This window comes from Candoia aspera, chromosome 1, assembly GCF_035149785.1.
Source record: "Candoia aspera isolate rCanAsp1 chromosome 1, rCanAsp1.hap2, whole genome shotgun sequence".
NCBI classification, from domain to species: domain Eukaryota; kingdom Metazoa; phylum Chordata; class Lepidosauria; order Squamata; family Boidae; genus Candoia; species Candoia aspera.
The window spans coordinates 296,283,073-296,300,009 of record NC_086153.1 but is presented as its reverse complement, the minus strand read 5'-3'; the positions used below and the strand labels follow the sequence as shown (position 1 = coordinate 296,300,009).

General features: G+C 38.3%; 1 protein-coding gene across 1 annotated transcript in view; it reads right to left on the bottom strand.

The window, feature by feature from the left end:
* IFT43 (intraflagellar transport 43) overlaps positions 1-14,199 on the bottom strand; it is a 76,522-nt gene extending 62,323 nt beyond the window's left edge. Inside the window, exons 1-3 of the mRNA XM_063290138.1 lie at positions 14,110-14,199; positions 12,817-12,900; positions 2,401-2,468 (exon numbers count right to left, since the gene is read on the bottom strand). Coding sequence (XP_063146208.1) covers positions 2,401-2,468; positions 12,817-12,900; positions 14,110-14,151 — 194 coding nt within the window. The 5' untranslated portion in view covers positions 14,152-14,199. The remainder of the gene's footprint in view (positions 1-2,400; positions 2,469-12,816; positions 12,901-14,109) is intronic.
* Positions 14,200-16,937: the final 2,738 nt, after the last annotated feature.

Genomic DNA, 16,937 nt, shown 5'->3' with positions numbered 1-16,937 from the left:
TAAAACATACATGGTACATTTAAAATAGCATTTGAATAACTACATAATAAAATCACAAAAGCAGTGCATAATATAACAATAAAATAAAGCAAAACTATTCTTCTTGAATGGGTAGTTCCATGGGGAACATTCAAACACTTGGTTGCTCCAGTAGGGGTGCCCCAGGGTTCAGCCCTCTTACGTGAAGCTGCTGGGAGAGCTCATCTGTTGGTTTGGAATGTGATGTCATCAGCATATATAAAAGAGCCAGTCGGGTGTAGTGGTTAAGGTGCTGGCATAGAAACCAGGAGACTATGAGTTCTAGGCTTGCCTTACACATGAAAGCCAGCTCAGTGACTTTAGGCTAGTCACTCTCTCTCAGCCCAATTCACCTCACAGAGTTCTTGTTGTGGAGAAAATAGGAGGCAGGAGTATTATGTATGTTTGCTGCCTTGAGTTGACCAAAATATATAAAAAATGGGATAAAAAGGATGGTGATGATGACAACAACAACAGAGAAGGAGGGGGAGGGGGAGGGGGAGGGGGAGGAGTTGTGTATCTCTACCCCAGAATAAGCAGGAGATGTGGCAGAATTCTTGATCTAATGCCTATAGGCTGGATGGCATGGAACAGATTTGGATGGAATTCCCATAAGACAGAGTTGCTATTAGTATAGAGGCACTCAATACCATGGACATTCTATCTATTGCTCTTGATAGAGCATTCCCCTAAAGGAGCACAGTCTGGGGCATTCCTGATCCAGCGAGTGCAGCAGGTAGAGGCAATTGTTTGGAGAGCCTTCAGCCAGCTTCAGTTGGTCTGCCAGATGTGACCTCTTCTGGACCAAATGGTGCACATAAGGGGCTCACACCCTTGTCAGCTTCAGATTAGACTACTGCAAGTTGCTGTACATGGGGTGCCCTCAAAGATTACCTGAATGTTACAGCTAGTACAGAATATGGATACCTACTTGCTGCCTAATACTAACCAGTTTGAGAGTAACACCTATGTTGTGGGAGCTGCACTAGTCACCAATAGGGTTCTGGGCCCAATTCAAGGGGCTAGTTATTATTTATGAAGGGTTGGACCTTCACTGGCATTGGGACCACCAACTATAGGTGGCATCAGCTCACATAATATGGGATGGTCAAGAAGGGATGTTGTGGGTACCTATCCCCTGAGAGACTGGGAGGCACAGCCCTGAAAGATAAGTTTCTTGATAGCAGCTTCCTCACTTTGGAATATTGCCCCAATATGTGGGATCCATTCTTACCATTCAGAAAGGTTGTAAAAACTGTGCTTCTACAGGGTTTTTAGTGTGGAAAACTCTAAATAAGGTTGACAATAGTTGTGGGATTTTAATGGGTCTTAATTATTTATTGTGATTGTGTTTTTATATTGTTCTAATCCATCTAAAGTCTTGCAAATATATATTGCAAATAAATAAAAATATTTAGTGCAGACTGGACTAAGTAAAATTTGTTAGCCAGAATTGAAGAAAATGGGTCAAATCATTTATGCTGATTTCATTTCTACTCTTTCTTTTTCTCACATCTACCATAAATATAGAGTCCATTTTTGTTTTCTAGCACATTCTGCATAAAATAAATCCCAGAAATGAGCCACAGAAATGAAATTTGTACATCCAGTCTAGTACATGCAAGATCAGAAAGTGGTGTTGACTAGGAGCATAAGAGAGACAGGGGATTAGTGGCCAAAATTCAGCCTCCCAGCCTTCTGAAGGACTGCGTAAGGCTATCCAATGACATTCTGAGGTCACTAGGAGTGTGGTAGAGGGTTTTTTTAGCATGTTCTGGGGCAGGTTTTAAGAGTGATGATAGGAGAGAGAGTTATGCTAACTGCTCCCATTGCCCCTCCATAATACCACTCAACCCTCCCAACTCCCCCCAAAATGGTGAAATTAAAATTCAGCCATTCTCCTGCCAAATTTTAGTGATGTTGTTTATGGATGCTTGGTAGGTCATATGCAGTCAAAATAGCATAAGATACTCATCCCTGGCCTTGAGATATAAGACTAGTCTAAAACATGTTAATCACTGGTCAAAACGGAAGCTGACGCTGAGGCATCTGTCCCTGGAAAATAGAATGCAGGGGCAGGATAGGATTGCTGGACAATGATGCAGGAAGATAGGGAGCCAAGCTGATAAAATTGAGGCTAGACAACTGCCCATACAGATGCAGGTCTAACCTGAAGGCATCTGCAGCAAAGGTCATGGCAAAGAAAAATGAGTAGCCTTACAATAAAGTAGAATTAGTTCATCTAGTTGTGTTTCTTGTCTGGTTTACCTGGAAGGGCTGACACCATGCTGTAAAAGCTCCTATTACCATTTGCTAGGAAGCTGCCCAGATTAACAACATCATATTTTGAACTCTAGTGTAATTAAACAAAATTGTACTTACCTGGACACATTTACACCAACCAAGCCAGACCACACTCCTTCTCGTATATGTGGTTTAGATGATGGACGCTTAAGAAGGAAAGAAGCAATATGAAGGAAAATAAGACTCCAATTATTATTTATCAACATTTGTATTCTATTCTTGTGACCCAAGAAGGGGACTTCTATAATGGCTAATAATTATAGCCAAATCAATAGTTGTAACCCAAATATTATTTTTACACAGTCTAAATGCTACAATTTAAACAATGTACTGTTATTATACGTACTGGAAATCTGTCAAGTATGATTTCACTCACTTTCACATTTCTCTAACCTTGTATTAACCTAGTATTTAGAAACTTACCTTCTTCCATGCACATTTATCCTTATATGTGCATTTTTATTCAAACTTTTTCTATTACATCTTTTTTGCACACTTTTTGTAATACAGGACTGGGCAACTATTAAAGGATAACTTAAATTGGAGAAGGAAGGTACAGAATGTAACTCTGATAGTTTCCTGAGATTTATCAACAGCTTTTGACATAACCAGCTGTGGAATTTTTCTTTAGCACCTAGTCTAAAATAGAGGAGTAGCTGAGAGAACTGCAGTGATTCTAATCTTTTTTCTAAGGACATTCCTAGAAAATCATATTGGACTACTGTTCTGCCCTATGGCAACTGGAGTACTTCAGGTTTGTATCATTTCTCTTCTGCTTATTAATATCCATGTTAATATCTAAGAAAAGTCATCTGAATGTTTGGACTAAAGTCTTGTTACTTAAGAATGACATAAAAGAATGTCTTCCATTTCTACAAACTTCTCTTAGGGAACTGAAGTACTGTGGGTGGGAAAAACCTGCTACCTGAATGAAGTTGCGAGAACTATGCTGGATAGTGCTACAGCACCCTGAAGGAAGAACGGAACATTCTTCTGGTCTCAGAGCCATCTTGGATGTATAGCTGCATTGATTACAATGCCCCACTAGTAAACTTTTAGCTGGCTACTTTGAAATCAGGATGCTCAACTAGATGGTCCTGTAGTCTGAATCTGCAATGCTCTTATTCTTTTAAAATGTGATCTCCAGTAATGCTTGCTGTCCGAAGTGATACAGTTAATACAGATTTGAACTGGCTGTCAAGTGTTCTAACAATATTTGTAGATTAGTGTTTTTGTAAGTTTCTTTAATGATAATAAGGCAATAAAAATGGACATTCTCTTTTTTAAAAAATCACAAAGAATGGAAAGCACTCCTGAATATTAAATTCTGGGGGGAAACTCTAGCATTTCCTATAGATACAGAAGCAGTTGGTTTCCAGGTAGACTATCTATAAGTGTGGGAAATGGACAATATTTTAAATTGGAGGTTGCTGCCTGCTGGAAGGAGGAGACATGACCCAGCATAACTCCCTAACAGGAGCAAAAACAGTCACTCTCCAAAAATAAACAGGGAGAAGGAACAAGCCAAATGCTGCAGTTTCAACATACCAGATTTCTTCAGCAAAGGGGGCGCAGAAGGGCAGAAGGACAAACAGAGCTTAGAACGCAGGAAATAGCTTCCTTACATGGGCTTATCCGCAAGCGACAGAGCTCAGTCGACTGGAATGACTGTGTCACAAAATGTGAAGCCTTCAGGGGCTGCAGTGAATGGAGTTTTCTGATCTTTAAATTATTTCTCCAGATTCTTAAGATGCCAAACCCAGGAAACTATAGTGCCAAAAAAGGAGCATTTTGAACTGGGATGCTTTAGGGAAACACACCACATATGGATGTAAAAGTGCACATACACAGCAGACCCCATACATATTTTTGTCACCCTATACTGAATTCCCAATCACTAATTAGATGCATTCCCAAACATTAATTAGATGCATTAAGCCATCTAATTTGAGTTATATATCTGAACAAGCTGTTATTTATTATACTTAAAAAAAACAGGTCTATAATAACTTTTTCCTAAAGTGTAAATAGTTGATATCTGTACATACCATTATGAAACTCACAAAGCAAAGCTCCCAATTTGCTCCTAAACCTTATAGGCAATATAAGTTATTTAAATGAGAATGGAGATTACAAAACCATGATGATTATAAAAATAATCTTTTTCAAAACTCAGCAATCATTTATTTATTTATATTTATTTATATTTCAAATTTAGTCACCGCCCATCTCACTCAGAGAGCGACTCCGGGTGGTTTACAATAAAGCAAGAATAAATACTAGTTAAAATACAAAAAAATAATATCGTTCAATAAAAATATAATCCAAGATATAGATGTTAAAAGGTTCTTGAAATCACGTGAGACGTGTTAGCCTGCCATTTCTTGCACTCCTCCCTCACTTTTTCATCATGTGTGCCCGAGATATTGGCTGAACTAATTGTGCTTGATTTTAACAAAAACATTAAATCACATATTACATAGATTTTGAGTATAGAATGGCTTTGAGGATTTGTGGTTAACAGAGCTGATGAATTATTAGAATAGAAAGGTAGATTTAATAAGTAACCCACAATCATAAATAAAAGTGTGTGTGCAGTGTGGATAGACAAAAAATAAGGTCAAAGTAGGGGACTAGATTCAAACTTCATGGGAGACAAAAGTTGCAGTCCTTGACAGGCTTTTCTTAGAAACAAACATCCCACTAGATTTAGCAAGATAACTTTCATTTAAACAAATATAAATTTCAGATGCAGATTAAAACACTAAGTAACAGAAAGTAGAGAACATAATTTTTAACCTACAAAGAAGAGGGGTATTTGAAATAAATGGTATCATGGCTGTTAAAGGCAGAAGACAGTCAATAAAATGCCCTTAGATTTTGGCAGAAGGGCATCAGAAACTTTGCAAGAGCAGTTACAGGGGGAAAAAGGCTGAGTAAAAATGAGATTGGACAAAAAATAGATTAGTCAAGAATAGAAATGGGAGGATAAAAGTAAATACCTATAGAGTACAGGTAGTCCTTACTTAACAACCACAATTGGGCCTGGCATTTTGGTTGCTAAGTGAAGTGGTCATTAAGCGAATCCAACATGATTTTATGACCTTTTTTGTGGTGGTCGTTAAGCGAATCACCATGGGCATTAAGTGATCCACGTGGTCATTAAGCAAATCATGTGGTTCCCCATTGATTTTGCTTGCCAGAAGCTGGCCGAGGTTGAAAATGGTGATCACATGACCATGGGAGACTGTGATGGTCATAAATGCAAACTGGTTGCCAAGTGCCCAAACCATGATCACGTGACCATGGGGACACTGAGATGGTCGTAAGTATGAGGACCAGTCGTAAATGTGTTTTTTCAGCACAGTTGTTAAGTCCAAATCATCACTAAATGACTGGTTGTTAAGCGAAGACTACCTGTACATGCTTGCAAAGTTTAGAGACAAAAGGGAGACATACAATGATAAGTGGAAGACGTAGGATCAAAAGGTATTTTTGTCTGTCCATTTCCAACTGATTAAACAGTACCATCTGATGAGACCCAAGAACTGGGCCTTCTTTGTTGTAGCACCTGCCCCTGAAATATCCTCCCAGATACTATACACCTGGTTCTTCCCCCTTGGGTTATAGTGGGTAGAGGATCCCTTGATGGGCAACTGGTTTGTAAAAATTCTTGTGGTGACAATTGATTTTTGAGAATTCTGTTATTTATCTGGACATCTAATTTTTGTATTGTTTGTATTCTATTGTTTAAAATTTATATTGTATGCCACATTGGAGTCAGGTGATCTATTAATTAATTAATTAATTAACAAGACTGGATGTAAGGGAAGCACAACATATTCCTTCACTGGAGCTAAGCAGGTCTCAGGTGTTATGTCTGAATGAAGGCTGTTTCATATTGTATCATGATAATACATTTTTTTTCCAGTGGAAGTCATCTTTTTTCTATATGGATCTCACAAATTAATCACCAAGTGTGATCATCCTACATATGTATATAAATTGCTGTTATGTCTAATTAACCCATTCATCCACAAATAGAAGTGTTTTTCCTTAATATAATCCTAGAGTCTCTTGTAACTAACCCCTACTTGAAACATTTTAAAAAGGTTTAAACTTTCAATATCTCTTGTAACTGGTTTATTTCTTGTCTTACTTAACTCTAACTGCAAAATGCATTTTTATTATCCTTATACCCATGACTATGTTGTTAATATCCAAATATCTCAACTCTTTTCCATGGAGACATAACCCATGGTACAGTACAGTGTATCTCAATAGTTTCCAATGTTGCAGGGCCAGCCAATGTGAGGAATAACAGCATTCAAGTAATAGCCATTTCGCTCATCTTTTGGTGGGCTCAGGTTAGGAAGAATTCGAAGAATGATATACAAGTTTAGAATTAGAATTTTAATACAACCCTTTCCCATGGGCTTGTGCTCAACACTCCACAATGATCAGCACAGACTAACAGTGAAGACCAAAATGAAAAGTACTGGGAACTATAGATGCTTAAGAGAGTTATTTTGATGAGAACGATGAAAAATGTAATTGAGGATAAGGAGATAACCTCAGCAGGCTGAAAATAACTAGGCAGCTATTCAGGGTTCTACAGGCTAAATAAAAGACCTTGGGGAGCTCCAGGCTGAATGAGGCTACAGCTCATTTTAAGAAAGCTGGCCTAATTAGGGAACATGAGTTCAGCTACATTTTTCAGATTCCTATTGGAGAATTTGGCAACATTCCAAGGGAACAGTTGGAAGTCCAACACTTCTTCTACAGGCAGCTGGATGGCTTCAAAAGAAGTAACGCTGATCCATTCCACAAAGACTTGCATGGGATGGGCAATACTAATAATGCCTGGATCCTCCTCTGATGGAAGATGTATTTCTTAATTTCAAGTTATACATATATATTTAGATACGAGTATTCAGATAGAAAAACTCTATAGATCTCAATGTTTCCAAGTCATGTTATTCAGAGCACATCATTGTGAACATTGTCCTTCCACACTTGAGTTTTATGTCCCAGAAGTACATTAAGTGTTTTGGTTAATCTATCCATAAGCACTGAATTAAGCAAAAAAAAAAAAACAGGTGGAACAACAACTAAACTGTAGCATTGCTGAAAGTGGACAGTTCCCATCAATGCTATCTTAAGATATTAAGAATAATGTCTCAGTTTTGCATGATATAATAAATATTGCAATTATTTAATACCATATTTCTATATTTGCTGTACCTCTATCTGCTTTAAATTTTTATGGTTTCAAGTTTGCTTGTTATAAATAATTAATTTTAATATAATTAATAGTAAAACATTTTGTCAGTTTGGATGAAACAAACCATAGTTAAGCAAAAACGTCTGAATGCCTCCTTCTCAGCCACATAGGAGGAGGAAGAAGTGAGGAAGAATAAAAGTCCAAGACTCACTTCTGCTCATTATTATTATGATAAAATAAGGGTTTAATATTATGTGAGAAAAAGAAAAATGCCAAATCATAGCAGGCTTCTTCAGCAAGAAGAAGGTGGCTTAGAAACATCTTGGCAAATATTACCTAATTTCAGTCTAAAGAGATCATTTGTTCTCATCCCAAGGTCAAGAAACACTGTCTGGCAACAAGTATAAAATGTTCTCTAATGCCATAGCTGGGGTTTTCCATCTACGATATAGCCTCAGAACTTCTGAGTTACCTATGCTGATATTGCAGAAGGCAATGCAGTTTTCCATCATTTGCTATGTATCAAAAGGAGATTAGGAAGAACACAGAATATGCATATTATGGCTAATAAGCAACATTTGATAAGCACATAAATAATACCTAGAGTTATTATATTTTTAAATTGGAAATAAATACACTGAATATTTCAAGGCTTTTCAGTGCAAAGAGGAGAAAAATTGAAGTTTATGGCAATAGTTAAAAGTGATTCTTCAGCATATAGCCATACACATCACTCTGATCCTTACAACTGTAGCATGCAGCATTTGCTCTAAATCAATTTTCAGCCCATCAAGACCAACTATCACACAAAACATTAAGGAAGTAGGATTGCTTACTTTCAAGATCCTGTTAAGGTTTATTAATTCAAGCAAAAAAATATTATAAATATTGTAAAAAAAGTTCTTGGTGCTAAATCTCTTCACTTTCAAGTCATATTCACTTCTTCCAGCTCAACATATCACACTAAACCCTATTTACTATTCCTTTCTTTGTTTAACTACCCAGTTTTATGAAGCAGCCAATACTATCCCAATATAGGAAATAATTAGGAGATACACAGAACTAACCAAGTTAAGTTGTAGGCAAATGATACACAAATGCCACAGATACCCAACACATCAACTGAGTCTAATCTGCAGAGATAGTTCTGCTTAGGATTTAGTCAACCAGAAGTTACATTTGCCTTTGCAGTACAGAATGTATATCAAATACAGATAAATCTAAGCATATTCCCCAGGAAATTCAGACAAAAATCATAGGGCCAAAGAAGAGAAATGATAAAATATAATACATATGTCAGCTTGACTAATCATCAAGGAATTGCCTCTAATGCTTTTTAAAACATCCAGTTATAGTACTGGTCATTCCAGAAATGTATGGTATCTGGCCCAAAAGATGCAGCAGAGAGCACACACTAGATTTGGTACCATGTTGGGTGGAACTGGTGATCTCAAGATGATTGTGTGACTCCACTGTCATGGACAGATCACTCTTTAGTTAGCTTTAGATTGGCACAAAATTCTACAACAATGAAAAACCATATAAAGTAGTCAAACCTCAGTCCTTGTTGAATCTAGGTAGTTTCCAGAATGACTTTGGGTTTCCTTTTTTTTATAGTAGTTATATTAAAAATTACAACTACAATGATAAAAAACAAATGCAAAATAAAAAATAAAAAATAGAAGGTGCAGAAAAGAAATAGAAAATAGAAAAGAAATAGAAAAGAAAAATAATATAGTAAAGAAAAAGAAAAGAAATATATAAAGAAATTGTTTCTCCCTTCATCACAAGTATAAACAATTTTAGTAACTTACCACCTACTCTTAAAATACAACAAATGATCTCTTCTTCCCATATCCCATCTCTTATCTATACACAAATCCTTAAAAACCTCATTATTTCAATCCTAATCAGCAAAAGTCCATTAAGGGTTACCAGAGATAACAAAATTTTAACCTTGGTCAAATAAACCAACTTTATATTCCTTTGTTTTACTTTTAACAATCTTGATCTTTAATCTCTTCAAATATGTCCTAAAACTTGATTTCTTTTCATTTTTTCTTTGTCCCTTCTCACAAAATTCTTCAAAGCTTTAACAAGCCTCTTTTGTAACTCCAGTATAGGGAGATTATCCAGGTCACTCTCTTGGTTTGTTATTTGTATATCCCTTTTAATTATTAAGACACCAGCTGGTTTCTTTTATATGTCCAGTGTAGCATCTTTTGTCCATATCATTCTTGAGGCTTATCATTTTTAAATCCACTTTCAGATCAGTCTCAGCCTTGTCCAGTAAAACTTGTTCCTCTTCCATAACATCTTTTAAACACAGTCTATTTATAGAGGCAGACACCCTTACAATTAACTTCTGGGTCCATTGTTCAAAATACCCTTCAATATGTCGAATGTTAAAATATTTTGCTCCATTCTGTATTAGTAAGTCAAATTTAAGTGTTCGTATCTTTTAATTGTAATCCTTAATTCCTTCTAGTTCCCTCTACTCTCCAGCCTTCAAAGTCCCATCCTATCACGTTTTCATGTTTTTTTTAAAGAATTCAAAACAAAAGTATTTTCCCACAGGAAGTATTCTTATAATTAATTCCAAAATCTTATTTCAAATTTATCTGGACCCTTAGTCCATTTGTAACTTTCTAAAATCAAAGTTTTAATCAGCCTTTTTCTGTTTATTCCAGAAAAAATGTCCTTAAACTTGTATTTAAAACTTTTTGCTAAGGATTGAAGGAAACTCACCTAGTGCTGTAAAACGAGTCGATCCAAAGGTTCCCAATAGCTGAAAAGCAGTTAACAAGCAATTTCTGAAAGTGATCAGAAAAGGAAATATGCAAACCCAGTGTCCTTAAAGGCACTGACCATGGGTTGAGCAAGATACTGTAGCTACTCCTTCGTCTCCAGAGCTCTAAACCTCCTGGAGACAGCCGTCTTACAGTCTCCTCGTGAGAAGCAACTGTAAGCAGCACCTATGGGCAATCTCAGGCCCTTCCTTGTCCGGAGAGGAATTACGAAGAGCTGGTCTACTCGCCCGCTGTTCATTCCACTGTAGTCCTTGGCTCCACTTTTAGCAGAGCCGTCTTCAGTTTGCCATTTCTTCCCCGGAAGTCTCAACTTTGGGAGGGTTTCCATCTCATCTATTGGCAATACAGTTGAAGCTTTGGCTGATTTCAGGAACATAGAGATAGCCCATATAGTTGACAATATTGCTCCTAGCACCTTCTGTCCTCTTACAAAACAAATCAGCTCCTTAGTTTACCTCAGAGCTCAGAGTGATGGTGAACAAAATGATAGCTGAATCACAAACAGAAATAGCTGAAAGACAGTCTCATCCTCAGATGGATCAGATCACACAGATGGAGGCTCATCTCTTTGGGAATGACAGGAACAAAAGATTAACAGAAGAGAACTGAGTCCAGAAAAGAACAGAACAACACTGTTCTGTGTGACAAAAGCTTGTCCTGCTATTTTGAATTCTTTGAAGTTCACAGATCTCAAGGATGTGAACTGAGTATATGGAGAAATGAGAACCACCACCTGCTTACTCAACCTCTGCCCCTCCTGGCTAACTGAATTGGCCAGGACAGGATGGACCCCATAGATAAGAGATCAGTGCCTAGCTGTGTATTGTCTCTGCCTAAAGGATGCAGTTGTAAGATCTCTTTTTAAGAAACCCTTCCTTGCCCCAGGAGATCTGTTCAATTATATGCTAAATCTAAAAAATTCTCTTTTTAGGAAAGGTAATGATCTTGCAGCTCCAAATACTTCCAGATGATGCTTGACCCATCAAACTTGGCATCCTTCTGGACTATCTGGCAGTAATGGGCCTTAGGGGCACTGATATAGTGGCTCTGGTCCTTTTTGTCAAATGGAATCCAGATGGTGGTGTTAGAGAACACCATACAACACATAGCACCACTGACTTACAGAGCTCCACAGCACCCTATTTTATTCCCCATTCTGTTGAATATCTACATGAAATTATTTGGGAATATCATTTGGAGTGATGTACCATCAGTATACTGAGAATAGTACTCTTTAAAACTGTCTACTGTTGATAATATGTAGGATGAGGGAAATTAAGCTGAATTAAATTAGACAAGATAGATGTGCTGCTGGTAAATAAGAAATGAACTCAGGGTTTAAGGTTCAGCTTCTTTTAGATAGGGTTGCACTCCCCATAAAAGAGCAGGACCTTGATCTTCAGCTGTCATTGGATGTGCAGGTGGCAGCTATGGCAAAGGAACTTTTTTGAACAATTACACTTAGTGTAGCAAACACAACACTTCCTGAGTTGGCAAGATTTGACAACAGTTATTCATGCCTAAGTTATACTGGGTCCTAACTATAAATGCTCATTACATGAAATATCTTTAAGAAGTGTCTACAAGTTACAAAATGCAGCACTTAGGCTGCTAACTAGCAAAAGAAGAGAGACTGCATGATGCCCATACTGAAATATCTGCACTGCTGGTCAATTGCCTAACAAGCATAACTTAAGATCTTGTATTAATCCCCAAAGCCCTACACATTTTAGGGGATGACAATTCAAGAATTCTCCCCATCTGTGACAAACCTATCCATTCAGATCTGCTGAAAAGGCCCTTCTGAAGATGCCCCTGCTGTAAGAGGATTATCTATTCCTTACACATGTTAATATATTGTTGCATATAAATGAACACTGAATAACTTGTCATGGAATTCAAGTAATCACATGAAAACATTCCAGTAGTCTATTATAATTTTCTAGTAATTATGAAGACATTGTGATGTCAGCAACCAATCTGAAATATGGTGAGTAGTACTATTTGAAAAAATAGTATCAATGACCAGCTTACTAAGTATTCAATACATCATGTTGTAAATGGTTACTTGGTATATGGTCACCCAGAGTTTAATTCACCAGCTTTTCCAGCTCTACCACAGAACTTCTGCTGATATATCTATGGAAATATATCATGCAGCGAAAAGCTATATTTGACAACATGTTCCAGGACAAGATTTCTACAACCAGCAAGTCTCACAATTAGAAATCCTCACTATCTATGGCTACTATATCTGGACTGCAGAAATATAGACAACTACCAGATGGTTGCCAAGTTACTGTATAATTTTCTGTTGCTTTGTGGCCAATTAGTGGTCAGCTGGAATTCTGCAGCCCAGATAGGGTAACCTTACATTGTTACTTGAGTAATATGCTCCATTTACCAGGAAATTCAATTCCAAGCTGTCCACACAATTTTGCTCAATTTAGTTGTACCCACCTGTGCAGCTGGAGAGTTCATCTGGCTAAGATGGTTTTCTTCTGGGAAGTAATCGTGATGAGCACGTCTACCCATCTTTACCACCTACGTGAAGAATATTACTGTAGTTATTCAAAAGACCTGCCTCAGAACTGTGCATAATAATGAAGGTACTACAGGGATAGTCAATCTGTGGTTATCAGTCTATTTTAGTCTAAAGCAATTCATGCATGGTGACTTGTGGAGAAAAGATTTCTACGTGTGAAAAATGAATCCAACATTAAGCATGTGCTGCAAACAAAACAAGATACCTTCCTTCTTGAAAAATTTAGCAAGGTGCCAAAAAGTGAAAAAAATAAGCCAGTGCAGGAGAGGGGGTGAAAACGGAACAGTTTCAAGGGAGGAAAGTGGAAGCATTTAGGTTCAACTAGTGTGTTATGTTTGCCATGTTTACAACTCTAGGTTAAAACTGAAGGATTCAATTCTTTTGAACAAACTTTCCTGTCCTAAAAATACTAAGAAGTAAGTTCAACTGGATACAGTACAGTTTACTTCTGAAGAAACATGCTTACAAGCTCCCCCATCCCTTAAATTTATTGTGAGAGTATTTGGGGGTGAAGTTCTTTTGTTGTTGCTATTTAATAGTCCTGTCTCTTTCACAACATTGTATAGGTGATCCGTTCATAACCATCAGGTTTTCCTACCATTTCTTTTGATATGCCTTTATGTTACCAGAAAGAGTTCATTAAGGAGAGGAAGACGGACAAGGTTCACAGCAATGGTTTTTGGAGCTATCGCGTAGGAAACACCTTGAGGGTGGCTGATGTTATGGAAGTGTGAAAAGTCAAAAGGCTTCACCAGGAAGAGTTAAGTGATCAGCTAAAATCATTGTCACTGTTGCTGTTAAATCAAATTAGACAGAGCTTCCCCGTTTGCGGATGCCAACTATTTGCTTGCAACAGCTATCAAGGTGCGTTTCTGCTGAGACACACACCGCCCTCCCTCCGAGATAACCGTTTGCCCGGGAGGTTCTGCAGCAACAATTCGCTTTGCCATTTAAAGCTTTTCTAACGACCGGCGCGCCGAGTCTGAGTTTTTTCAGCTGAGCCGCGGCACGAACTCGGCTCCGCGCCTATGGAGGGCTTGGGATGAGCTGGGAGCAACGACCTTGGCCGCTAAGTCCGGCCAAATGCCTGAGGAAGGCGATCCTTCGCCTGTCAGAGGAAATCACGCAAGGCGGGCTGAAAAACCGGGCAGGAAAGAGGCCCCTCCATCACTATGGCAACCATGCCCCAGTCCTCGCGTTCTTCTTACCCCCTTGCAGACCTCCTCATCCAACTCCAACTCGTCCTCCATCCCTCAGGCCCAATGTGCGGGTCGCGAGGAGAGAGAAGCCGTTCACTTCCGGAAAAGAGTCCCGCCCTTCAAGCGTCCATAGCAACCGCGACTTCCTTTAAAGAGTCCGCGGACTTCTGGCTGGAGGAATTGAGAAAAGGGGCTGATGGAGTCTTGTATACCTCCAGCTGGCTGGAGAATTTTGTGAGTTGAAATCCACACATCTTAAAATTCTCAAGGCTGGGAAACACAGACGTACGTCCAGCAAGGCACGTGTTTAAGCATTGCTCAGTCTTAAAAAGAACTAGAAATATCTCTAGGTCAGGGATCTGTGGAAGCGTAATGAGAACGAGCTGCTCTCTAAAAAAAGCGGAGAAGTCGAAAGTTTAATGCCCACGAGGGCTGTGCGTTTGTGTTTCAAGTGGAGAAAGTCTTTCTCCCTGAACCGAATATTTGATTTTCAAGAGATTGAACCCCAGAGCATTTCTCCTATTAGAAATTTCCATGCAAGTAACTGTTTTGGAATTACCTCTTTCTGCTTTGTATTTCCCTATATACAATTCTTCTGCCAGTAATTGTACCCATTGCCTAGGGCTGGTACTGGAGGTGACTGTAGAAATAAAATCAGGATAAACATTTAGGATCCAGAAGGTCACATTTATATACAAGTATCTAGTCCATACTTTCAATCACTAAGAAGCCTTCCTTAAGCTGGTGTCCTCCAGATGTAAAGTTCCAGCCCTCCTTCCTAAGTGGTTATGCTGGTTGGAGGAAGTGATTGGAATTGCAGTCCCAGGGCCTGAAACGCACCAAAGGGAAAGGCTGATGCACCGAGGTCATAATTAAAAGCAATTCGATGGGCTGCAAATGGCTGATGCCCCAGATGCTTATATTTCCTGGAGTCCCTTCATATTTTCAAAGTTATGGCACTTAAGAGATTAAACATAGTATCACAAAGTGAACATTACAAAATGTGCTATTGAAAGCATTTTTATTTACTTAGGTGCAGAATAAAAGTGAAACCCCTTTCTATGTCATTTGCTGTGGCCTGTTTGTTGTCTTGATTTCCATAATTCCATAATTCCACCTGCTGGAATTTTTTTTGCACTTACATGCTAGCAAAGCAGTCACATAGAGTATTCATTGCACATTTTTTTCTTCAATGCACAGCAGTGTGCATAAAATTTCTTCTTTTCTTACAGCATGCAGATAGTGATAGTGCATCACTGAATGCTCTTGTGGCCAATTCTGTCACATTGGAATATATAATGTTAATTGGATTCATTGGGCACTAGTGATTGATTTTCATCAGGTGACTCAATCTTTATGAGAAAGGATTTCTTTATTTTCTAAATAAACTGCTGCTTTCTATTTGTATTATCTTCTTCCTCTTTATATGTTTAGAGAACTTTTGTCATTGAATTGTTTTATTGTGTTTTGGTTGCTATATTTTATATTATGTTTGGAGTATTATTTTGTAATAGAAAACTAATGTATATATTTAACAATAAATCAACTAAAATATTAGTTATGGATGTAAGGAATGGCATATTTCCAACAGGCATCTTTTCATTCTAAGAGCCACTAAAATAAAACTGGAAATAGGATGTCACAGCATGAGAAATGGTTCATAAAACGGAAAAAGTCACATTAGGTACACTTTAGCTTTAAGATTCAAGATTCTGTTTAGCAGCTGGAATTAACTGGGAGGGGAAGACGACATAATGCCAAAATATTCAATCCATTCTCCTTTTCCGTTTCAGGGACAAGTTTTCTTGAAAACTGTTCCAACAAGGGCTTCTCCTAAAAGTTCCTGAACAGAACGCTGTCCACTAGAGGGCATGATTCGCTTCCTTGGCTGCACTTTACTCCTAGCCCGTAGAGATTTATGTAATAAATAAAATTAATTTAGTGGGGCGGGGCTGCTACAGACAGCATAGTTCTTTTTTATTGTTATTTTTAAAGATCCTTAAGAAGAGAACGGGGGGGAAATAAAAAAGAAATACAAAAACGGGTTTACAAATTCTGAAAATTAAATTACTGTAAAAAGAGAACAATACAGTAGTTCCAAGCCGCTTGCAATCTCAGTTTGTAACCTCACATTCGAAAGCTTCCCATCCCCAGTATTTTATGAAAAAAGCAAAACCTGAAAGAACAACAACCTCTTCAAAATACAACATAATCCCCCCTCTTTTTTTTTTTCAGGATCAACCTCTTGTCATGACGCTGTTAGGGCAACTGTTAGGCGAGCTTCTTCAGTGCTGTAACAATACATCCTAATGTCATATTCTCAGGCCACAGTTAAAAATGTGGATCTTCGCTACAATCCAACCGATCTGCAAGGTTTACTCGGAAGAAGCCATTCCACCAAGCTTTATATCTGAGCATGACTACGGGATCGAATCAGCTCAATTAGTCAAAAGTGTTTGGTACTAGGGAATTATTGAGCGCAGGATCATACAGGTGTGCCAACACTTAGATTTCACTTGTTGGCTCCACCGGTGATCACGAGATCATGATAAGACACCAGCACAGAAAGGACGCTTCGTGATGCTTCGAGGACGTCGGCGGTAATCGAGGCTCCTTGAAGAATTTCGGACCAATTTTCCCTATTTTATCTCACGCCCCGTACCCTGGATTTTCGGGACAGCGATTGTTCCGAAAGAGAAAGGAAAAGCGGTTAGCAGGCTGATACAATTTGTGGGGCGAACCTCTTCAGCACCTATTGATAACCCGGTCGACGCTCGGAAGCCGAAACTCCCAAGCGCGACCGCCTTCCCACAGCGGGAAGCGCCCCATTAACATTG